Source organism: Staurois parvus, unplaced genomic scaffold (assembly GCF_062004578.1).
Source record: "Staurois parvus isolate SC_StPar_1 unplaced genomic scaffold, SC_StPar_1.0 ptg000017l, whole genome shotgun sequence".
NCBI lineage: Eukaryota > Metazoa > Chordata > Amphibia > Anura > Ranidae > Staurois > Staurois parvus.
Genome location: NW_028317813.1, coordinates 14,033,445 through 14,058,764, shown reverse-complemented (window position 1 = coordinate 14,058,764; position 25,320 = coordinate 14,033,445). Strand labels below are relative to the sequence as shown.

Genomic DNA, 25,320 nt, shown 5'->3' with positions numbered 1-25,320 from the left:
AGAGATCTGTATTGTTTACATAAAGGTCTCTCCCCCATCGGCGATACACAGCGATCGCCAGGTATTGGTGGGGAATCACCGGCCAGGACCCGGTGATCAACAGGTGAGGCCACCAATGGCAGCGTGGGTAGGACGTGCGCACCCTATCTGGAAATGCAAAATTAAGTATATATAAATGATTTTGTGCACCCCTGCCGCCCTGTAGCAGTATTTCTGCTATAGGGCAGTGGGAAAGCAGTTAATAAACTGTTTATAAACTGTGGGAAAGCGGTTAATAAACACTTTGGCACTTCCCTGTCTTTCTATACTGGGTTTGTAGCAAACTTGCTCATCAGAGATGGACGCAGAGTCCCCCTTTTTATTAAAAGTATTCCTTTATCCTTTATTCTCCTTCCCCCTCCCTTCCTGAGAGCCAGATGTGTGTGTGTTAAAAGTCACTGGCAGGTAGAGCAGCAGGGGGCCCAGAACTACAAAGCCCCCCAAGAGAGACAGAGTCCATAGGCCAGAGAGCATATGTAATTTCCCACCTCGTAACAGAGATAAGGCAGCTTCTCCCAGGAGTTGAAAGAGATTGTAACCTCATAAAACTTAACAGCATGGGTGACAGAATTAAATGAACGTTCCTCAAGTCAGTTTGTCCCCTATGTTTCATATCATGGATTATGAAGATGTTGGTTTTAATTCAGAGTCCACCCGACGATCCCTCCCTAAACAGTGTATTGGTCAGTTACTCAGAGCCACCCCCCTGGTGGGGAACTTTAAAACACAGGCTAGCAGGCCTAAAGTTAAGTTGAAGACATCTCCTATCTTTCCATCGTAACAGTGGGAGATCAAAGACCCTTTCGCTCTGCAACTTGGATCTGCTTACCTCAAGGCTTAAATGGCAAGTAACTTAACCCTTTAACTTCTCCCTGTTATCTCCTTGCTGTGCTATGGTCCTCTGTGTGTATATATATCTTAGTTACATCTTTTTTCTGTAAATATTTTATTGCACCTGTTTGACCCTTTTAGTAATAAATCTTTCTTTCTGAAAGTGTTAAACTGTTTCTAAAGTGCTTATCTGCAATTTACGAATTCCTGCCTTTTGAAGAGACACTACTGTGTTTGTTTAATCCTCTGTCCAATCGGCCTGCGGTGACCGTATTGGACAGGTGACTTTTCAACCATTACAGTGTATATTTGATAAAGAGAGTTTCCTCTTTCTCTGTACAAAAAAAAGGGGTGGTGGCAGTGTGAAGGGTTAGTTGCGTAATTAACCCGACCCAGTAACAAGCGCATTCAGGCTGCCGGTGTGTTGATTGCGTTCCATTAGCTGGACAATTGTTGTGCAGGGCGCAGCTGAGTATGGCGTTGTTGCGCACGTCACATCGCGGTCTGGATCGGCCAGTCCTTTGCTCACGAGTTTGGTGAGAAGGTCTGGGGTCTGACGCCGCGATCGTGACGTATTGGTGGTTGTGAGATTGTCGCATGTTGGTGGCGGCGATCGTGCGTCCATGACAGGGTTCACACAGGAGCGATAGGAAAACCACGTGATTCGTACAAGAATTGCACCGCATTCCTGTTAAAATTGCATGCGATTCTTTGCAGTGTGATTTGAGCCCATGCGTTTTGCATGGGCTCAAATTGCACCACACAGGTATCTTTTTTTTTTATTGTGCTTTGTGGAAACGTGGAAAGCAAAAGTAAAAGAAAATGCCAAATTTTGGGTTGTCCCCAGAAAAGTAATAGAGGGAAAATCTTCCATTGGGGACACTATGTCAAGGTCCTACCTTTTCCCACAGAATGTGCGGCTTCATGTACTGGTGTCCATCTTGAGTTTCTGCAGAGCATGGTGGGAGCCTTTTATGCCTTCAGGTTTCTGAGGTCCATCCCCCAGAGGGGTGTGGCTGAGTACATATAAGCCTGTGATTCGCACATGCTCTTTGCACTTGTGTCTTGTGTTGCTACAGCTCTGTGTATACTCTCGTGACTCTTCTGGTATCTGACTCGGCTTGTGACTAGACCATTCTCTGTGTTTTCCTTTGATCTGACCTTCCGTTGCTGAACCCAGCCCGTGACCTGTGATTCTTGTCTACTGTTCTGTACCATTTTGTCCCGTTGTTGTCGACCCGGCCTGCCTAACTACGCTATTGTCATTCCTACCAGCTACACGCCATTGGCGGCATCATTACCGCAGCCGGGGTGTCTCGGGGGCCGCGACCTGGTTCCTGGCTGCGTCAAGTCCATCCCCATAATCAGGGGCCCTGGTGAAGGACAGCCTGGGACTTAGACTCTGCGCCCTGAGGGACTTCGGTCTGTTGGTGGTGTTTGTCGTCAGTCAGTGCGTTACCCTGCCACTAGGCCTACCTGTCCGTTCTACAGCCCTGCCCTGACACACTAGTACTGATGACCTGGGGGTCCCCAAGAGATTCCTTTAGTTTGCAGGGATTTCCTCTCACTTCCTGCTTGGCTATGGGGCAGGAAGTCAAAGCAAATCTCTCCAATAAGACAAAGATGGCAAAAATAAACCTTGCAGGGATTATAACCTTTCTTTACTCTATCCAAAATGTAGAAAAAAACTTTTGCCTATAGTTCTACTTTAAAGTGTACTTAGCTTTAAAAAAAAAAAAAAAGAAGTCCAGCACCAACGTATCAAAGATGTAGGTGGTCATGGCACTTGTCAAACACGCCAAGTTAAATTTGGGTTCAAGCCCCTCCAGCTGATATGCCCTCTTGTAGGTGGGCAGGCAGGGTGTGGTGAAAGGTAGATGTACATCAGGACAAACAGGGTGAATCTGCTCAGATGGCATTGAAGCCCAGACCTTTCTCCACTAGGTCTAAAATTAGAAAAAGAAAAGTTTGGGATGTGTATACTTTAATTAGGCCCAATTCATTTTATTCTCTTTTTTTAGCATTAACAATAAAACTTTAACCCCTTTTTGTTGCCGCCTCCCAGTCATTTAACAGGTTCTAAATGCCAGGATGCAGGCATTCCGAACATGTGACCACTGTGATTGGCAGTCACATGAACGGAAAGCTCCCGAATGCAAGTATGCATCCCAAGCTTTACAGTACCCGATGGTTACTGTGCTGGGAGCGCGTTGTCAGCACAGTAAAGTGTTTACATAGGGAAGCATATATACAGCTGCTCAGTGTTAAAGCCCACACGCCAAGAGGCCACATATATGTGCATGGCCAGTAGCAAGTAGTTAATGATAAAATTTACATTAATGTCACATCTTAGATACATCACAAATAAACATAGTTAAGAAAGCAGCACACGGTGTCCACAGAGGGTGTCATACAGCGGTGGTTTGGAAAAATGTAGGCATTGCCAAATACAGATTAATGACAGTAGTCTTATTTAACATAGAACACAAAAGAGGGAAAGGATAGTTCCTTAGTAGCAATATATGTAAATGTACTGTATCACTTGGAGGGAAGAAATAGAAAGGAAAAAGGATATGCGAGAGAATGGGGGAACAGAAAAGAAAAGATCAAGGCAGGAGGGAGGGCTTGGGTTCAGGTGGAGTGTGGACCATATTTTGTCATACTTAGCAGGACAACCTGTACTCTTACATGAGCCACAACTTTATGAACACCCACCTAATACTGAGTAGGCCCCCCTTTCTCCACCAAAACCATGGCCCTTTGAAGCATGGGCACTACTAGACCTCTGAAAGTATGCTGTGGTATCTGGCACCAAGCAGTAGCAGATCCTTAGATTCTGTAAGTTGCAAGGCTGGGCCTCCATGGACCAGACCTGTTTTTCCAGCACATCGCATAGATGTTCGATTGGATTGTGATCTGGAGAATTTGGAAGTCAAAACCTTTACCTTGTTGTTGTGTTTCTCAAATGATTCTTGAACCATTTCTGCGTTGTGGCAGGGTGCATTATCCTGCTGAAAGAGGCCACTGCCATCAGGGAACACTGCTTCCATGAAGAGGTGTACTTGGTCAGCAACAATATTAAGGAAGATGGTTCTTGTCAATTAACAACCACATAAATGGCAAGGTTTCTCACAAAACATTGTCCAAAGCATCACACTGCCTCTACCGGATTGCCTTCTTCCCATAGTGCATATTAGTGCCATGTATTTCCCAGGTAAGCAACACACATGCACCCTGCCATCCACATTATTTAAAAGAAACCATGATTCATTAGACCAAGCCATCTTCTTCTATTGCGCTGTGGTCCAGTTGTGATGCTTATGTGCCCATTGTAGGTGCTTTTGGCTGTGGACAGAGGACACCCTAACCGGTCTGCATCCCTGCTGCCCCCATACATAACAAACTGTAAAGCCCATTTTTTCTGTTTCAACACATCAACGTCAGGGACAAAATGTTAATTTGCTGGCTCATATATTCCACTGACTTTCAGATGCCATTGAACAAGCTAATCATTGCTATTTACATAACCTGTCGATAGTCATAAAAGTATGGCTGATTGGTGTATATGTCAGTTAGTACATTGGGAGCACACTTTGAATAGGTGAACACCAGTCACCATAGGACAAGGGGAAGGGGTTTCCATTTGAGAGGTATCTCCTTGTCTATCATAGTAGAATACTTAAAAGAGGAAACATTTAAAATGTTTTTGGGTGGTAAGAATATCTTGGATGCCCAATAAAAGTACAAGTGCTTCCAATGTAAGGGATAGGTCCAACACCACTGCCAATTTCGTCATCACGTCTCCAATAGTTGAGGCCATTGGGGCAACTCCATACCATATAATAAACGGTACTGACTTCAGGCTGACATTTGTTACAAATTGGGGAGATTGTTGGGTAATAATGTAATATTTGGGAAATGTGATATATTCCATGGGGAAATTTCAACTGAACAAATTGGTCTCTGGCAGAAATAATCAATTCTGTGTACTGTGCCACCCTATCTTCCCAGTCCTGCTCAGATAGTGTAGGAATATCACCTTTCCACTTTTGGAATAAAGAAGTAGTCTTAGAGCTAAGTAGTGTCATTAGTAGGGCAAAGACAGAGGGGAGAGGTTTTAGGCGGTTGTGTATCCTTAATAAAGTTTCAAGAGGATGTCGTTGGGGAAAAATCTTTGATTTGAAGAGTTCAAATTCATCCTTCAAGGAGTCATTATCATGAAGTTTGCCAACTTGGAAGAGTTGGTCAAGTATAGGAATACCTGCTCTAATCCAAACAATGGTATCCAGAATCATATGGTGGGTGAAGTTATTTCATTGGGGGACCAAGAATTAGGGGTTTGGGACCATTTAATGACTGTTGATCAAGCTTTCAGTATCTTGTTTATTATTATTATACAGGATTTATATGGCGCCACCAGTTTGCTCAGGGCTTTACAATATAACGGGAGACAATACAGCAACAATACAGTTCAATACAAGAGGGATAGGAGGGCCCTGCTCCTTGGAGCTTACAATCTAGATGGGCCTCTCTTCTCAAGTTAGCTCTATTTTTGCCAAATTTGTTTCTGTTTCTTCAAAATTGTTTTACATTTTGCCTGGGATTCCATAATTCTGGGCCCATAATCTATTAGAAATTCTGTCTATAGCCCTGCAGAGCAGACAGTGCATAGTTCACATGTGCTTTTCGACTTCACTGCACCAAGAAAAAGGAAACTTTATTCAGAGAAAATACAGAGTATACAGTACCATAGATGTAGATACAAACTTAAAAACACTGCCATCTATTGGTTGAAGAACACATCTCTACTGAATCTTGATATAGGTGTTGCACAAAATACATGAACACTGTATTTCAATGCCCTTGCTCAATACCTACTCCTTCGATTAGTACTAACATGAGAGCAACATAGGACAGATATTTGGCTGGGATGACTTTATTAATTCTGGTCGATTTCCTGAAACTTCCAGCCTAGTTTCTTCTTTTACACTATTTGGATTGTCTGTGTTCATTTCTATGTCACTTATCTTCATTTGACACTGATGTGAAAATTTCCCTCAGTTTGAAGTGTTTGTGTTAGTTCATGAAATTAACACGGTGACGTTTTATTGACAATTACACTTCTACTGATGGTTACCTTGTTTGTGTCTGGGTGTAGAATTCTGTATCCCTTTTGAGATTCACTGTACCCAAATACACCTTCCTTTGTGAAAGCATAGCATTTTGTACATTTTTTTTGGGGGGGGGGGGGGATTTGCTTTACTTCCAAAATTTTTTTAGATGGTTTAAATTTGGTATTTATTCATTTCACATTTCATACCGAATTTTCACAAGTTGATTTTCCTGGTAGTCAATTCTGGAGATAGCATACAGTCATCATTGTCTCCCCCCAGTATGTGGTTGGAATAAATTACATCAAGCAGATTGGTTCTTCCACTCTCACAGAGTATGTTTCATTCTTTCTGCAACCCCGTTTTGTTCTGGGCTGTATGGTACAGTAGTTTGAAATATTATGCCATGCTTTCTGAGAAACGCCTGTGTGTTCTCATCTGTACATTCATTTCCATTGTCTCTGCGCAATATCCTCAGCATTTTGCCAAATTTGTTGCTTACTTGAGCCAAAAACTGTCCAAGTTTCTCCGGTACTTCACTTTTGTTGTGCAACAGATATAGTGCAGTATATCTGGACTAATTTTTATTTCACATATATAGTTATTGTTATTTTTTTTTATTTTGTCGAACTTCTGTGCCCAAGGAGTCTGTGCCATGTGTGAATAGTTTGAATGTTCTTCCTCCTTGCAAGTATTAACCACCTCATTGCAGTTCAGCTGATACAGTTCATCTGTCATTTTAGCTTTTGCAAATAAAATATGCCCTGTTGTGATGGCACAACTGTCACCTTGGAAGGTTATCACACTGCCTTCTTTTGAGAGCTTCTTTACTGACAAAAGATTACTTTCAAGCGCAGGGACATACAGGACATTTTTCACAGGTATCTTTCTAGTGACACTCAGGGAAACAGAACAGTAAAGAAAACCATATCCTATTCTTATTCTATTATTTGCTTATTAGCTGTGGTGATTTTTTCTGTTTTACTCTGGTCAAGGGGAATAAAGAAAATTTTTCATGTGATTAGCTCGTAGCTCCCGAATCAACACACCTTGCCTGGAAAAATTAGGTGCAACTTTTGACTTGAAAAACATATTAGCCCCTTAACGCCATGCCTCCTGGCCCTTTAAGAAGTTTCTTATGCTGGGCCACAGTTTGTGATCATGTGACTGCTGTGATTGGCTGACACATGATCAGAAAGCTCCTGATCGCAAGTAGCGATCAGGGGCTTTCCGTGTGGCACCAGTAACTGTACCGGGAGCGCATAGGGCACGCACTCTTAGTATAGATTTGTTTACATTTGGGTACACCAATATGCAGCCTGTTTTTTCCTTCATATTTTTGGCCTGTTGTGGTTTACTTTTTGCATTCTAGCTTTCCAGATTTTGCAATATGCTTTTAAATGGCCTTGTTTCTTGCACACAATGCATTCAGGTGTTTCTTGCTTCATGTTACTGTTTTTATTCCTATTTTTCGTCTTTAACCACTTGCCCTCCAGAGGATTTACCCCCTCCCCCCCCACTTCCTGACCATTTTTTGTGTTACAGCGCTGCGTTACTTTAGCCAACAATTGCACGGTCATGCAACGCTACACCGAATTGAAATCCTTTTTTTCCACGAATAGAGCTTTCTTTTGGCGGTATTTGATCATGTGTGTTTTTTATTTTTGCGCTATAAAAAAATAAAAGACCAACAATTTTGAGGGAAAAAAAACAATATTTGTGACTTTTTGCTATTAAACATGTCCAGTGAAAAAAAAAAAAAAAAATCAAATTTCTTCCTAAATTTAGGCCAAAATGTATTCTGCTACGTCTTTGCTAACAAAAAATCCCAATACATGTAAATTAATTGGTTTACGTGAAAGTTATAGCATTTACAAATGGCGTTATAGATACTGGGATTTTTTTAAATTTTATTTTTACTAGTAATGGCGGTGATCATCGGCGGGCATTCTGACACTTGCGGGAACTGACTTGGTGTCACTTACATCCCCAATGACACCAATACAGTGATCAGTGCCAATAAAAAGCACTGACACTGTACTAATTGCACTGGACAGGAAGGGTTAACATGTGGGGCAATCAAATGGTTAACTGTGTGCTATGTGCCGTTTTACATAGTATGCTATGTTAGTGCTTCACTGTAAGCACACTGCTCTGCATGGCAGCCATGCAAAGCAGTGTGCAAGAGCTGAGAGGGGAGAGAACTGTAATGTTTACAAACAGTTCTGCCCCCTTCAGAGATGCACAGCAATCACCGGGTGTCGGCAAGTAATTACTGGCTGGAGCTCGGTGATTGACAGCCGTGGACGCAAATGGCAGCACAGGTAGGACTTGCACATGCCCCCCTACCCAGAACTGCAAAATCACAAATGTGTACCACACAAGCACAAAGCCAGTCTGTGGGAGCCAGAATTATTGTTGGTTGGTAGGGGATCAAATATTTAATTTTACTCACTGAACTGCAAGTCAATTTATAAAACATTTGTATCGCGTTTTTTTCTGGATTTTTGGTTGATATTCTGTCTCTATCATATAAAATACACCCATGATAAAAATTATAGACACTTCATTTCTTTGCAAGAGGGAAAGCTTACAAAATCTACAGGGGTTCAAATAATTAATTTTCCCCAATCTCTTCTATACCTCTCAGGTGTTCAACCATTTCCAGGGTGTGCTTTATGTAATCCCACATATCCTGGCCTTTCATCAGGTTGGTTTGGTATAGCTTTCTAATCAAATACAAATTATTGCTGAGATTAGCTCTTACATATATGTATGATTTGATCATCTTCTATGCTAAAAGAGATTGTGCTCTGAGCTTTCTGATCTTTCTCTATCCACTCATCTGAAGGGTGTTCTGGCCTGACTTTATCTATACATTTCCAAGTACCTTCTTCTATTAGCAACATTTTCATCTTCAATTTCGAAGACTGGTAGTTCTGGTTTGTCAAGTTTGCAAATGGAAGCTTTGTTGCAGCTGTTTTACTGGCAATTTTCTTTTTATTATGTTGCAGTCTTCTTTCTGTTGCTGTATTTTGCACTTATTTGATGTAACAGGCTATGCCTGGGACTCCTAGGACCGGACCATAACCTGTTAGAAATTCTGTATATAGGCCCACAGAACAGACAGTACACAGTCCACATGTGCTTTTCTGCTTCACTGCAACAAGGAAAAAGGAATCTTTAGTCACAGAAAATAAAAAAGAAGAAGGAGTATACAGTACCATAGATACAGCTACAAACTTATAAACACTGCCATCTACTGGCTGAAGAATATATCTCTACTGAACACTGATGTAGTTGTACAGAATAAAAGAACAGGATTCCAACAGGAAACAACCTTTCCCTATTTTGTACTAGAGACATTATTTTCGCATCAAAATAGACAAATTACAAAAAATATTAGCACTTAAACTCTATAGTAATGGTCACAAGTGCTAGTGTCCAGCCTTGCTCCTAGACAGTAACACCTCCCAGCTCTTCCTCAGATCCCCAGCAGAGTGGCAAGCAGCTTTGATATCCTGCCGCATCTAGCAAGCTGTCTGAGCCCAAGGCCCCTGTTCCCACTAGCAGCAGCTGCCCAGGGATAAAGGCCAAATTCCTGAGGACTGCTAGGCCATCAGGACAAGGCCAGTTGTTAACAACAGCTTGGGCCTGCCTCTTCTACTCTCATGTCTGCACCCTTCTCTGTCCTGCCTTCACCTAACAAATGTACTTTTATTTTCTCCATCTGCCCATGCCCCACAGATATTACCTTTTGTATCACCTGACCCTCCCTTTTAGACTGTAAACTCTAACAATCAGGGCCTCCTGATTCCTCTTGTATGGAAACTGTAGGGTCTGTCCTCAAGCACTGTGCAAACTGTTGGTGCTGTATAAAATTTTTAAAATGAACACTTTTGAACGTGGAAGTGTGCCACTTCTGTACTATGCACTGCCCAGCCACTGTACATAGAGATGTAAAAACTCTATCCAGCTCAGGGGGCAGACTCGGCATCCTTGTTGGAGTGCATTAGACCCTTTCCCCAACACAGCCATGTATGAGGGGTCAGCTAATAATGGTATCTTCCACTCATCCTACCAGTCCATCTCCCACAGTTACTACCTTTTGTACCACAAGCCCTTCCCTCTTAGATTGTAAGCTCCAAGGAGCAGGGCCCTCCTAACCCTCTTGTATTGAACTGTATTGTTGCTGTATTGTCTCCCGTTATATTGTAAAGCCCTGAGCAAACTGTTGGCGCTATATAAATCCTGTATAATAATACTACACAGAGGGGGTCGGAGGTCTCCTGTACTGAGTAGCAGTGCAGCATACAGCCGGTTCCTATACAGAGAGGTCAGAGGTCTCCTGCACAGAGTAGCAGTGCAGCGTACAGCCGGTTTCTATACACAGAGGTCAGAGGTCTCCTGTACAGAGTAGCACTGCAGCGTACAGCCGGTTCCTATACACAGAGAGGTCAGAGGTCTCCTGTACAGAGTAGCAGTGCAGCGTACATCCGGTTCCTATACACAGAGAGGTCAGAGGTCTCCTGTACAGAGTAGCAGCGCAGCGTACAGCCGGTTCCTATACAGAGAGGTCTCCTGTACAGAGTAGCAGCGCAGCGTACAGCCAGTTCCTATACAGAGAGGTTAGAGGTCTCCTGTACAGAGTAGCAGCGCAGCGTACAGCCGGTTCCTATACAGAGAGGTCTCCTGTACAGAGTAGCAGCGCAGCGTACAGCAGGTTCCTATACAGAGAGGTCTCCTGTACAGAGTAGCAGCGCAGCGTACAGCAGGTTCCTATACAGAGAGGTCTCCTGTACAGAGTAGCAGCGCAGCGTACAGCAGGTTCCTATACAGAGAGGTCTCCTGTACAGAGTAGCAGCGCAGCGTACAGCCGGTTCCTATACAGAGGGGTCAGAGGTCTCCTGTACAGAGTAGTGCAGCGTACAGCCGGTTCCTATACAGAGGGGTCAGAGGTCTCCTGTACAGAGTAGCAGCGCAGTGTACAGCCGGTTCCTATACAGAGGGGTCAGAGGTCTCCTGTACAGAGTAGCAGCGCAGCGTACAGCCGGTTCCTATACAGAGGGGTCAGAGGTCTCCTGTACAGAGTAGCAGCGCAGCGTACAGCCGGTTCCTATACAGAGGGGTCAGAGGTCTCCTGTACAGAGTAGCAGCGCAGCGTACAGCCGGTTCCTATACAGAGGGGTCAGAGGTCTCCTGTACAGAGTAGCAGCGCAGCGTACAGCCGGTTCCTATACAGAGGGGTCAGAGGTCTCCTGTACAGAGTAGTGCAGCATACAGTCGGTTCCTATACAGAGGGGTCAGAGGTCTCCTGTACAGAGTAGCAGCGCAGCATACAGCCGGTTCCTATACAGAGGGGTCAGAGGTCTCCTGTACAGAGTAGCAGCGCAGCGTACAGCCGGTTCCTATACAGAGGGGTCAGAGGTCTCCTGTACAGAGTAGTGCAGCGTACAGCCAGTTCCTATACAGAGGGGTCAGAGGTCTCCTGTACAGAGTAGCAGCGCAGCGTACAGCCGGTTCCTATACAGAGGGGTCAGAGGTCTCCTGTACAGAGTAGCAGCGCAGCGTACAGCCGGTTCCTATACAGAGGGGTCAGAGGTCTCCTGTACAGAGTAGTGCAGCGTACAGCCGGTTCCTATACAGAGGGGTCAGAGGTCTCCTGTACAGAGTAGCAGCGCAGCGTACAGCCGGTTCCTATACAGAGGGGTCAGAGGTCTCCTGTACAGAGTAGTGCAGCGTACAGTCGGTTCCTATACAGAGGGGTCAGAGGTCTCCTGTACAGAGTAGCAGCGCAGCGTACAGCCGGTTCCTATACAGAGGGGTCAGAGGTCTCCTGTACAGAGTAGCAGCGCAGCGTACAGCCGGTTCCTATACAGAGGAGTCAGAGGTCTCCTGTACAGAGTAGTGCAGCGTACAGCCAGTTCCTATACAGAGGGGTCAGAGGTCTCCTGTACAGAGTAGCAGCGCAGCATACAGCCGGTTCCTATACAGAGGGGTCAGAGGTCTCCTGTACAGAGTAGCAGCGCAGCGTACAGCCGGTTCCTATACAGAGGGGTCAGAGGTCTCCTGTACAGAGTAGTGCAGCGTACAGCCAGTTCCTATACAGAGGGGTCAGAGGTCTCCTGTACAGAGTAGCAGCGCAGCGTACAGCCGGTTCCTATACAGAGGGGTCAGAGGTCTCCTGTACAGAGTAGTAGTGCAGCCGGTTCCTATACAGAGAGGTCAGAGGTCTCCTGTACAGAGTAGCAGTGCAGCGTACAGCCGGTTCCTATACAGAGAGGTCAGAGGTCTGTACAGAGTAGTAGTGCAGCGTACAGCCGGTTCCTATACAGAGAGAGGTCAGAGGTCTCCTGTACAGAGTAGCAGCGCAGCGTACAGCCGGTTCCTATACACAGAGAGGTCAGAGGTCTCCTGTACAGAGTAGCAGCGCAGCGTACAGCCGGTTCCTATACAGAGAGGTCAGAGGTCTGTACAGAGTAGCAGCGCAGCGTACAGCCGGTTCCTATACAGAGAGGTCTCCTGTACAGAGTAGTAGTGCAGCGTACAGCCGGTTCCTATACAGAGAGGTCTCCTGTACAGAGTAGCAGCGCAGCGTACAGCCGGTTCCTATACAGAGAGGTCTCCTGTACAGAGTAGCAGCGCAGCGTACAGCCGGTTCCTATACAGAGAGGTCTCCTGTACAGAGTAGCAGCGCAGCGTACAGCCGGTTCCTATACAGAGAGGTCTCCTGTACAGAGTAGCAGCGCAGCGTACAGCCGGTTCCTATACAGAGAGGTCTCCTGTACAGAGTAGCAGCGCAGCGTACAGCCGGTTCCTATACAGAGAGGTCTCCTGTACAGAGTAGCAGCGCAGCGTACAGCCGGTTCCTATACAGAGGTCTCCTGTACAGAGTAGCAGCGCAGCGTACAGCCGGTTCCTATACAGAGAGGTCTCCTGTACAGAGTAGCAGCGCAGCGTACAGCTGGTTCCTATACAGAGAGGTCTCCTGTACAGAGTAGCAGCGCAGCGTACAGCCAGTTCCTATACAGAGGGGTCAGAGGTCTCCTGTACAGAGTAGTGCAGCGTACAGCTGGTTCCTATACAGAGGGGTCAGAGGTCTCCTGTACAGAGTAGCAGCGCAGCGTACAGCCGGTTCCTATACAGAGAGAGGTCAGGTCTCCTGTACAGAGTAGCAGCGCAGCGTACAGCCGGTTCCTATACAGAGAGGTCTCCTGTACAGAGTAGCAGCGCAGCGTACAGCCGGTTCCTATACAGAGAGGTCTCCTGTACAGAGTAGCAGCGCAGCGTACAGCCGGTTCCTATACAGAGAGGTCTCCTGTACAGAGTAGTAGTGCAGCGTACACTTGGTTCCAGTCGGAGCGGTCAGTCTCCCTGTAGAGTCCAGTACAGCCGTGTACCGGTGTCGGCTCCCCGTGCAGCTCACACAGCCATGAACCGTTGCATCCTAACGGCTCAGCTCTCATTGCCTCCAGGTACTTTGCGCCATCCTCGGTATTCTCTGCATGACGTCACTTGTTTTTTGTGCCTGTGGACCAATCGTGAGTTCGGGAGGCGTGGCCGGGCGCCGGTGGCGGGAAGTTTTCGGGGTGCTGTATTGTAGGGAAGGCTCCTCGGTCAAAGTACAGCCGGCCCGGGTAGTGCCGGAGCTCCGTGTCGCCCGTCATGGACAACTTCCAGAAGGTGGAGAAGATCGGGGAGGGCACGTACGGGGTGGTGTACAAAGCTCGGAACCGGGAGACTGGAGAGGTGGTGGCGCTGAAGAAGATCCGCCTGGACACGTGAGTCCCGGGGGGAAGGGGGAGCACACGACCCAGCATGGCCCAGGGCTGAGCCTTCCGTCCTCTTGGGACAGGCTCTGATTGTAATGCACAGCATGTGTGACTTCCCAGGCTGGCCCGGATCAGTGGGACTGGGGGCCCACCATACACATACACTGTACAGCCAGTAGGGGAACTTATAGGAACTGGACAAGCTGTGTATGGCAGCCAATCAGCTTCTTTCTTCAACTGGTTCTGGTAAGCTTTGTAAACAAAAGGTAGAGGCTGATTGGTTACCATGCACAGCTGCTGCAGTTCTGATACACTCCCTCCAATGTATTCTAATGGGAGCACCAGAGCATTGATCAGTGTGTGCTGCCCTATGCTGGAGAACAGTAGGCCCTTTTTCTTTTTGTTTGTGCAGCACACGTGGACACAATTCAAAATGATAAAGTATTGCAAATGTTGAAATGCAATGCAGAATGCAAAGACACATTGTGATGTGAATGGGTCTTTTGCTGGGTTCCCGGAGTGTTTTGCACGTGTGCAAAAGGACATGTGACTCACACCAAAACGCAATCGCTGGTCTGTTTTTGATGTGTTTTCCATTCGTTTTAACGGTGAATTGCATTTTTGGCGCTTTTTTTTTTTTAGCACTGAAAAAAGCAACACACACACGCAACTGACCAATGTAAAGGGGTCCATAGGATTTAATGGTCGTGTTTTTTTTGTTCTTTTTTTTTTTTTCACTTAAAAACGGAAGAAAACTGATCAGAAAGCAGCCTTAGACCCCATTCACACTTCGTGATTTGTAATCACAGGAGGAATTGCCACAGTTCTGCCTTCAATTCCAAATTGTGCAGCAATTGCTGCAAAACATACAGTGTACATTTGGGTGCAGTTCATTCTAAGTATATGATTTGTATCTCGTGACAGAATCCCATGGCAATCACAGCAAAATGCGCCTTTAAAAATTGCTTGAAGCTTGTCACCCAAAAAGGAGCTTCTTATGGGCAGGAAATGTCAAAGGGCAGCCTATTCGAGTGAATGGACTACCCTATGCCTGACACACAAGCGCTTGAGAATCATGCTTTGAAAATCATTCCCAGTATGAGTAGTGTGAACAGGACCTTAGAGCTGAGCTCCAGACAGATATAAAAGTCACAAATGAATTCCACTCTGTAATAGATCACCATTCAATGTGATTGGTTTAACCAGTTCCTGACCATGCTATAGCCAAAAGTCAGCTACAACGCAGTCGGCTAGTTCTGGGAGGGTGTCCATGGACATACTCCCAGAACTACACCTCCCACGCGCGCTCTGTGATTGCTGTGTCCTTCGAACACAGCTGATCACATGACTATGGAACGGGCCAATCACAGCTGCTTTTACCAAGTGACCAGCTGTGTCCAATCACAGCTGATCTCTGACTAAATAGGAAGTGCCAGTTATTCGCAGTCCTCTCCTCACGCTGACAGCACATGAGAGGAGAGTCGGTAAGCGGCATTACGCAGGGGGACATCTGCACAGATCATCGGTGTCCTGGTGATCAGTGTAGCCCCATCAGTGCAGCCTATAGTGCCCATCACTGCTGGCAATCAGTGCCCATCAGTTGAATCATTGCCGCCCAACATTGCCCATCAGTGCCGCCTATCAGTGCCCATCAGTGAAGGAGAAAAATTACTTACAGTGAAGGAAATAATTATTTGATCCCCTGCTGATTTTGAATTTTTGCCGGTCACGGCGTCAGACCCCAGACTTTCTCACCAAACTCGTGACCGAAGGACTGGCCGATCTAAAACCGCTGTGTGACGTGCGTAACAATGCCACAAACAGCTGCACCCTGCACAACGATTTTCCAGCTAATGGACTACAATCTGTGCCTGCAGCCTGAATGCGCTTGTTACTGGGTCAGGTTAATCACGCAATTAACCATTCAGGCACCACCTCTTTTTGTACCGAGAAAAGAGGAAACTCAGGGTTCAGCTACAACACTATAATGATTGAAATAATTGTCTGTATAAAACGGTCCGCAGGCTGGTTATACAGAGGTTAAAACAAACATTAGCGTTCTCTTAAAAGGCAGGGATTCGTAAATTGCAATCAAAAGCTATAGAAACAGTTCAACACTTTCAGAAAGGAAGATTTATTACTAAAAGGTCAAATGGTGCGATAAAAATATTTACAGAAAAAAGATGTAACTAAGATATATATATATATATATATATATATATATATATATATATATATATATATATATATATATACACACGAACCACAGCACAACAAAGAGATAACAGGGAGAAGTTAAAGGGTTAAGTTACTTGTCATTTAAGCCTTTGATGTAAGCAGATCCAAGTTGCAGAGCGAAAGGGTCTCCCCAGGTGGTATTGATGTTAAAATGGGAGATGTCTTTAACTTACTGAGGCCTGCTAGCCTGTTTTTAAAATGTCCCAGCAGGGGGGTGGCTCTGAGTAACTGACCAATACTCTGTTTAGGGAGGGATCGTCGGGCGGAACCCTAAATTAGAACCAACATCTTTCGTAATTCATATTCTGGTCTATAACTTCTCAGCTGCACGAGCGATAGTCCCCTCGCGGGTATCTTATTACACAGACAAGTCTGAGGATTATTTAGATATGAATTATGAAATTATATGCTGCGCGGTTCACGAGATCTATGTTTCTGCTTCCCTGAGCGTGCGAAACGGAGCGACCTACTAAACGATTCGCCTGCTCACGGCCCATCCGACGATATGTCTGGTTTTTATGTATGTCTCTCATATTCCAAGATATGAGACATAGGGTAAAAAGTTATTTGAGGAATGTTCATTTAATTCTGTCACCTATGCTGCTAGGTTTTATGAGGTTTAAACCTCTTTCAATTCCTAGGAAAAGCTGCCTTATCTCTGTTACGAGGTGAGAGATTCCACAGGTTCTTGGGCAGAGCGGCTCTGTCTCTCTTGGGGGGCTTTGTAGCTCTGGGCCCCCTGCTGCTCTAGCCTGCCAGTGACCCACAACCAGATGTCACTGTGGCTGAACCGAGAGGAAAGGGGGGAGGATGAGGGAAAATATATTTCAGGATGGGTAGTCCCTTCGTTAAGATGGAGGTTGAAACCAAAGTGGTTGCACCGCGTCCATCTGGAATGCGCGTTTTTGCGACATTGCCCACTCAGAAAGAAATGATCAGTCTAAAAATTGAATGGTAGGTGTATTGTAACACTGAGAGCCAGAATAGCAACAAAAAATTCAAAAGAAACGCATGTCTAACATATTATGGACTAATTTGCATGTTTATGAGGGAAATAAGTATTTGACCACCTATCATTCAGCAGGATTTCTGGCTACCAGGTGTCTTTCATACAGGTAACAAGCTGAGAGTAGAAGCAGTCTCTTAAAGGGAGCGCTGCTAATCTCATTTTGTTACCTGTTTAAAAGACACCTTGTCCGCAGAAACAATCAGATTCCAAACTCTCCACTATGGCAAAGACCAAAGAGCTGTCCAAGGATGTCAGGGACAAGATTGTAGACCTACAGAAGGCTGGACTGGGCTACCAAACTATTGCCAAGCAGCTTGGTGAGAAGGTGACAACAGTTGGTGCAATCATTCCCAAATGGAAGAAACAACAACTGTCAGTCTCCCTAGGCCTGGTACACCATGCAAGATCTCACCACGTGGAGTGTCAATGACCATAACAGTGAGGAATCATCCCAGAACTACATGTGAGGATCTTGTCAATGATCTCCAGGCAGCTGGGAACCACAGTCACCAAGAAAACAATTGGTAACACACTACACTGACAAGGATTGAAATCCTGCAGTGCCCACAAGGTCCCTCTGCTCAAGAAAGCACATGTCCAGGCCGTCTGAAGTTTGCCACTGAACATCTGAATGATGCAGAGGAGGACTGGTTGAAAGTGTTGTGGTCAGATGAGACCAAAATCGAGCGCTTTGGCATCAACTCGCCGTGTTTGGAGGAGGAGGAATGTTGCCTATTACCCCAAGAATACCATCCCAACTGTCAAACATGGTGGTGGAAGCATTCTGCTTTGTGAGTGTTTTTCTGCTAAGAGGACAGGACAACAAAACTGCACCGCATCAAAAGGACGATGGACGTGGCAATGTACCATCAAATCTTGGTTGAGAACCTTCTTTCCTCAGCCAGGGCATTGAAAATGGGTCGTGGATGGGTGTTCCAGCATGACAATGACCCAAAGCACATGGCCAAGGCAACAAAGGAGTGGCTCAAGAAGAAGCACATTAAGGTCCTGGAGTGGTCTAGCCAATCTCCACACCTTAATCCGTTTGAAAATCTGTGGAGGGAGCTGAAAGTTCGAGTTGCCAAACATCAGCCACCAAACCTTAATGACTTGGAGAGGATCTGCCAAGAGGAGTGAACCAAAATTCCTCCTGAGATGTGTGCAAACCTGGTGGCCAAGTACAGGAAACGTCTGACCTCTGTGATTGCCAACAAGGGATTTGCCACCAAGTACTAAGTCATGTTTTGTGAAGGGGATCAAATATTTATTTCCCTCAAGAACATGCAAATCAGTGCATAATTTGTTAGACATGCATTTCTTTTGAATTTGTTGTTGCTATTCTGTCTCTCAGTGTTACAATACACCTACCATTCGATTTTTAGACTGATCACTTCTTTGTGAGTGGCAAACATTCAAAATCAGCAGGGGATCAAATATTTATTTACTTCACTGTATTTACAAAACTATAACAGAAACTAAGAATGAAGGAGAATGAATGAGTTTGCTATCACTTTAAATACAAGCATCTGACTTTGATTTGGTAGTGATCTGTTATTGTGCAGTAGGGCTCATAGAGGAGGAGAAGGAAGCCGCACAATTTGCCAGTCTGTTGTGCTGCAGTGCAAGGGCATGCTGATGGGAGGAGAGAGCAGAGAGATGAGTGGTTTCTTCTTTCCCTCTCCAGTCAGGGGGTACAAGTTCCCCATATTGTTATAGTAATGCACAATAAGGCCTCATGCGCACTGAACGTTTTTACAGCTGCTCCTAAACTCCCCTGCATGTTATCCTGTGTTCATGCACACATAGGATTTTAGCAGTGTTTGGTGGCAGAAATAAAACACTGACAGGGCATTGTGGAGCAGTGGCGTTTTGGCTGAAAAAATGCTTGACGTGCTTAAATTGGGTATACACACCTAAATTCCAGGCGTGTTTAGAAATTAAGCGTTGTCATTTATTTCAATGGCCAAAATAAATGATTTATTCTGGCCAATGACTTTAACACCCAAACACTTGATGCGGGTAAACACAGTACACACTTTTACACTTTTTTGGCGAAAATGCTGCTGGCTTCTAGGGGAGTTAAAATTAAATGTCAGTATGCATGAGGCCTAAAGCTGAACTCCGGGAAAAATGGGGCATGCACTCTATTTGGCAGTGTCTGTCAACTGCTGTGTTGGGGTTCCATTCAGAATGATCAGCACTGCATCACACCAGTGCACAAGCACACTATGAATGGGCCTTTATTGAACCGCAGCAGAGAAATATCTGGTATTTCATCCACGTATTTAGCTGTTCAACTTTGACGGAGAATTCAATGAATACTTTTCAAAATGGGAAGCGGGAGGTATGTGTAATGTTTATGTTATGCTACACTTCTCACTCGTAAGCACTGGAGGTCACAAGATACTTGAAGGCTACAGTGTAGAAAGCACATACAGTATTTCTAGACCAGAAATTGGGTTGGCATAAGGAGCTCTGTAAAACTGAGTTTGCTTTTCACAATTGCAGATCTGGAGTCCTGTGGGATTTGGCGGGGTTGGGGGGATTCAGATAAACCCATGCATGGCAGCTTCGGATCACCTCTGATTATGTGGATGCAGTACAACATATAAGAAACTGGTTACTGCTCCTGGCACTGATACTAAATGAAACGCGTATACGAAGCAGATGCCTTCCCGGTTGTTTCAGTCCTTGTCTGCAGGTAGGGTGCATACACAGACAAGATGACAATGTTGTAACATTCATATAGGCCTGAACCAGTGGTGACCTTTTTGTGATTTATATGAATCACTACCACCTTGTGCTTTCACTTTGCACATTGAACATTCACTCTTTCGTAAATTAACCCCAGTGGCACTGATATCCTGATGCTTTTTGAAATACAGACTCCAGAACTTTCCATTAGATTTGCACCAGAAATGAGTAGATGTGATTTGTGTAAGGCCCCATTTCACGTTTGGGAATGGGGCCACTTGCAATTAGCTGAAGGGGTTCCCTTCGACTAGCTGAGAGCAGGAATCCCCAATGAAAGCAATAGGATGCTGACTTCTGCAGCTATTCATTATCCATCACTTAAGCAGCGATTACCTGCAAATGGTCAGCCCTGGGTGCAGGCAGTTCTGGGATGCTAAATTTCACAAAAGTCGGCTCTTCTCCTCTGTTATGCTTGGTTGAGTTGCTGGCACTGGTCCTGACACATGTATAGGTGGCACAGGTGCTAAATCAATGTGGAATGGTAGAGACATGCTGATCTGCATATTAACCCATGGGAGCTAGAATGTCATAAATGTTTAATAAATGCATCAATTTATGCAGCGCTTTACATGTATATATTGCACATTCACATCAGTATATTGAAGTTCTTCAAGCGTTTAACACATTTTCTTCTCTAGGGAGACAGAAGGAGTCCCAAGCACAGCTATTCGAGAAATTTCTCTCCTCAAAGAACTTAATCATCCTAACATAGTCAAGTAAGTAAGCCTTGTAATTCTAGGAACATCTCTTGTTTTTTTATTTAACTGCTTCCACGCTGCCCTATAGCAGAAATACTGCTAAAGGGTGGCATGGGTGCACAAAATCACGTATATATACATGTGATTTTGCAGTTCCAGGTAGGAGGCTCACGCACCCTACCTACGTCACCATTAGCGGCCTTGGCTGTCGATCATCGGGTCCTGGCTGGTGATTTCTCTCCGGCACCCGATCATCGCTGAGTATCTCCGACAGGGGAGAGACCTGTGTATAAACAACACAGATCTCTCCACTGTCAGCTCATGCACAGTGCTTTGTATGGCTCTGCATAGCACAGCCATACAAAGCAGTGTGCTTACAGTGAAACACAGCCTCTTAGTAGAACAGCACAATGTTAACCCTTTGATTGCCCCACATGTTAACCCCTTCCTGCCTAGTGCCATTAGTACAGTGTCAGTGCTTTTTATTAGCACCGATCACTGTTTTTGTGTCACTGGGGATGTCAGTGACAGTCAGTTCCCCCCAGTGTCAGAATGCCCACCGCAGTCCCGCTATAAGTCTCTGATTACCGCCATTACTAGTAAAAAAAAAAAAAAAAAATCCCCCCCAAAAAAACATATTTGTAAACGCTATAACTTTCACGTAAACCAATTAATTTACACGTATTGGGATTTTGTTTAGCAAAGACATGTACCAGAATACATTTGGGCATAAATTTATGATAAAATTAGATTTTTAAAACTTTTTTACAGGTTATGTTTAATAGCAAAAAGTCGAAAATATATATTTTTCTTTTTCTCAAAATTGTTGTTCTTTTTTTTTGTTTATAGTGAATAAAAACGCAGAGACAATCAAATACCACCAAAAGAAAGCTCTATTTGTGGGAAAAAAGATGTACATTTCATTTGGGGGCAAAATAAAAACTGAATTCTTTTTACCTGCAATCTGTAGAAGGGTGCTTGGCATGCTTTCCTGATGCTTGCTCAATGTCTGTTTAACATTAACAAATGTGTGAAGCCTTATTGGGTTGATCATCTTATTGTACACCAACACTCAAGGACAGTGCTTGCTTTGAGCCGTATGAATTTTACCAACGTAATCTAGCCGTTGTTTGCCTCTGTTTTTATTGCTTAGCCAGTTGGCCCTTTTCGCTAGACAGCTTTTGAATGTTAGACACAATGCTACTCAAAGTCTTGCAAGTGTTGGATCTTATTCTATATCTTCTAAGTGCACAGGTCCTTTCAACAATAGGCATCATTTGTAGTATTTTACACATTTCTGATTGTAAGGGTGAGTGTATGTGTTAGTAATGTTTAATTGTCTGAGTCATAACCTGTTTACACAAGTGGTGCCCTCTGAAGAGCAATCCATGGTGTATCACTCTTCAGAATGCATTGGAGGAGTTGAGGAGTCAACATATTTCGACTCCTAAAAAGCTGCGCCACATGCATTGCACATGGGTGCTGGGAAGCATTTAGCAGGTGGTAAACCCGTCAGCTGCTTTTGCTGCTTAAAGGGGAGGGGTTGGGGGGTACATTTTTACCTCTCCAAACCACAATTGTAAATAGGGCCTTACTGACCAAGCGCAAACATGTTTGCTTTTTGTAAGGCTTTGATCCAGTATGGCCACACAACAAGCATTTAGTTTAGCATTTGCTGCCACCAGACTTCGCTCCTTACATTACCGGTGGCTGTAAGGAGAGAAGGAGAAACCTTTCCAGTTTACAAAGCAGCACTGAATGCCTGGCAGAGATGAAATACCTTACCAGCTCTAGAATTTTGTGGTAAGGGGATGGTATTTGACTGCACCAGTAACAGATAAAATGCTGTAACCAGATAACTGGAAAGTTAACGTGATATTAAACTAAAAAAAAGATTGTTTTTTTTTTTTTTTAAATAGACCTGCCATACTTACCTGATGTGTGCAATGGCTTTGCACAGAATAGCCCCGATCCTCCTCTTCTCCTCCACTGGTGCTACTGGCCCCTCCCTCCTGCCGATTGCCCCCACAGCAAGCAGCTTTCTATGGAGGCACGCAAGCAGGCTCACTCTTGAGCTAATGCTCTGTGTGTTCATTCACACACACAGCCGTGGCTCGGCCCTATCCCCCTCTCATCATTTGCTCATTGGCTGTGATTGACAGTAGTGGGAGCCAGTGAGGAAAGAGTACATGGAGAGCTGAGACTCATGCACATCGCTGGATCTCAGTGGGGCTCAGGTAACTATTTGTTGAGGCTGCTGAACACAGAAGGCTTTTTTACCTTCATGCATAGAATGCATGAAGGTAAAAAACCTTCTGCCTTTACAACCACTTTGTGTTAAACATTCTAGGGGTATTTTGCTTAGCAAACTTCTATTGGAATTCAGTAATAGCTGCTTGCTGACATTGTACAAATTTCACAGTACAGTTCTTTTCTTTGTTTTTATGTAAGCTAGTCCCCTATGTATTTCCCGTTTTAATCTGCTCTTGAACCTGGTATTTAAAGCGCCAAACAAGTGAGCTAAACGTGTTTTTTTCTGAACCTTTAAGCCATTAGTACGAGATGATAGCAGATAGAACACCTGGCACATTAAGTGTAGTTAGTCTTTCTCTGTTTGACTTTATTTATATGATTTTTAGGCTACTGGATGTAATTCACACAGAAAATAAACTATACCTCGTATTTGAGTTTCTCAACCAAGATCTGAAGAAGTTCATGGACGGCTCCACTATTACAGGAATCCCACTGGCTCTTGTTAAAGTGAGTTTCTTCTACTAAAACTAAAGACAATGTGGTTTATGGTCGTACACATTCATAAAGTGGTTGTAAACCTCCGACATGAAATATGAACACGCATGTCCCTCTATAGTGTGTACTTGTCTTAATTAAAAGCACAAAGTGTCATTTCTGTCGGCTGTTTTTTTCCCCTGCTATCAGCATGAATCACTTCTGACAAGTTTTCCTGACACCAGAAGAAAAATGGTGACGGGGACCTCCAGCGGAATGACAGCCTCAGCTTCTTTCTTGTATGCTGTGTGGAGGAGAGGGGGGTGTCTCTTCCCTCCAATTAGCTTTCAGAGCTCTCCTCACTGAACTTTGCATCGTGTAATTTCAGCCCCCTTCCCCCCCCCCCCCTTTTTTTTTTTTTTTTTTTTTTCTAAACTTTCAGACGAGCTTTATGAATGGCTGTAGAGAAGACTGCAGAAAGACAGTTATATGTAGAAGGATTTATTTAATCTCTGTGTATCACAGGCCGGTCACTTCACTGGGTATATGTAAGGGTTTACAACCACTTTAACTGTTCTTTCTTTTCACAACATTTTCTTATTCAAAATTTTGTTTCTGTTGCTCAAATTGGATTGTAGATTTAGAACAGTCAACTTCAATTTTATATGAAAGGAACTCTAAAGATCATATACAGCTATTGTGTGTTTGTGTGTGTTACACACTCGTGAGTTAATAAATCATACTCAAAAGATGTGACAAAATGTAGTTTTGTGTGAGTGGGCTGAAAGTGGTTCTAATGCCTTAAGGTCTTCACGTCAATGCATTCTCTGCATTTAAGGTAAAAAACCTTCTGTGCTTCAGCATCCCCACCTCATCCCCGTTATACTTACTTGAGCCAGTTCTTGATCCAGCACTGTGCACAAGAGCAGCAGCTCTCTCCCTGTTCGCAGGGCAGATTGATAGCAGTGGGTGCCATTGGATGCAGGCAATGGGGCTCAGGAGTGAGGCCACACAAGCAGCTTGCTAGGTGGGTTACTCGGAAGGGGGAGGAGCCATGAGCTTTTAGGTAAGTTTGTCATAAAGCGGTGCATACTAGCACATTATGACATTACCCAGTAGGTGGACTAATTTGTGGACCAATTTTTGTGTGTGTTGTGTGTTTTTTTTTTTTTTTTTTTTTTTTTTTTTTTTTTACTACTGCTAAAATAAAATTGTACTTTGAAGGAAGAGCCTAATCCTATAAGCTTCACTCTATAGGACAACTCATACTTCAGATGATGGCTTTCATTTTGTAAAAAAAAAAAAAAAACCTGGTTAAGGGGTGTAGAAATTAAAAAAAAAAAAAAACTTCTTGTCCAAGGGACCAAATCAGGGTCCCAATGTACTTGTCCCTCATGACAATCTACTTGTCCTGATTATAAAAAAAAAAACAAACCTATCCCAAACCGTATTTAAATAAGGTGTTTATTAATGGCAAGAAGGGTTGATGTTTTTTATTAGGCAGAGGTGCTTTTAAGAATCTCTGCGGTTTTTAAAAAATTAAAGGGGGGCATGGCCTGATGCCGGACCGAGCGGCAGCTTAACCCGACGGATCCGTCTTTCTCTGTATCCTTCAGACATCCTGTGTTGCATTCTCACTCTGAACACTTCGATTTTGTTCCTCCTGACGGCGGGCACCACACTGTACCACCATCATGGTTAAAACCAGGTAAGCGAAGGTGCCATCGACAACGGAAAAGCTGGCCCGCTTTCACTGGCAAGATGGCGCCGGCTCCATGCACGCTGTCCCTTCCACGCTGCCCTGCTCTCTCCCAGCTTGCTCCTGCTGGATCGGTGAGTGCTTCTTCCCCTGAACTCTCTGCTCTGCCTGCAGCCCTCTCCCCTCCTGCTTCCCATATTGAGGGGCATACTGTTCAGCAACCATCTGAACCTACATTATATCAAATTATGCAGGCCATACATGACTGCAAGAGCTCCTTGACTAAACGACTAGAGACCATCCATGTTGGATTTACTTTGTTAAAACAAGATGTACAAAATGTTCGGGAGAGAGCAGTGGTGGCTGAAGACCTCATCAGTTCCCTAGAAGATACTCTTCATCCTTTTGACCGCCTCAGTGCATTCAGCTACTGATGAAATGG

At 44.4% G+C, this 25,320-nt stretch overlaps 1 protein-coding gene across 1 annotated transcript in view; it reads left to right on the top strand.

Moving 5' to 3' along the window:
• Window positions 1–13,522: 13,522 nt before the first annotated feature.
• CDK2 (cyclin dependent kinase 2) overlaps window positions 13,523–25,320 on the top strand; it is a 37,841-nt gene continuing 26,043 nt past the window's right edge. Inside the window, exons 1-3 of the mRNA XM_089680169.1 lie at window positions 13,523–13,762; window positions 20,393–20,470; window positions 23,092–23,212. Coding sequence (XP_089536295.1) covers window positions 13,647–13,762; window positions 20,393–20,470; window positions 23,092–23,212 — 315 coding nt within the window. The 5' untranslated portion in view covers window positions 13,523–13,646. The remainder of the gene's footprint in view (window positions 13,763–20,392; window positions 20,471–23,091; window positions 23,213–25,320) is intronic.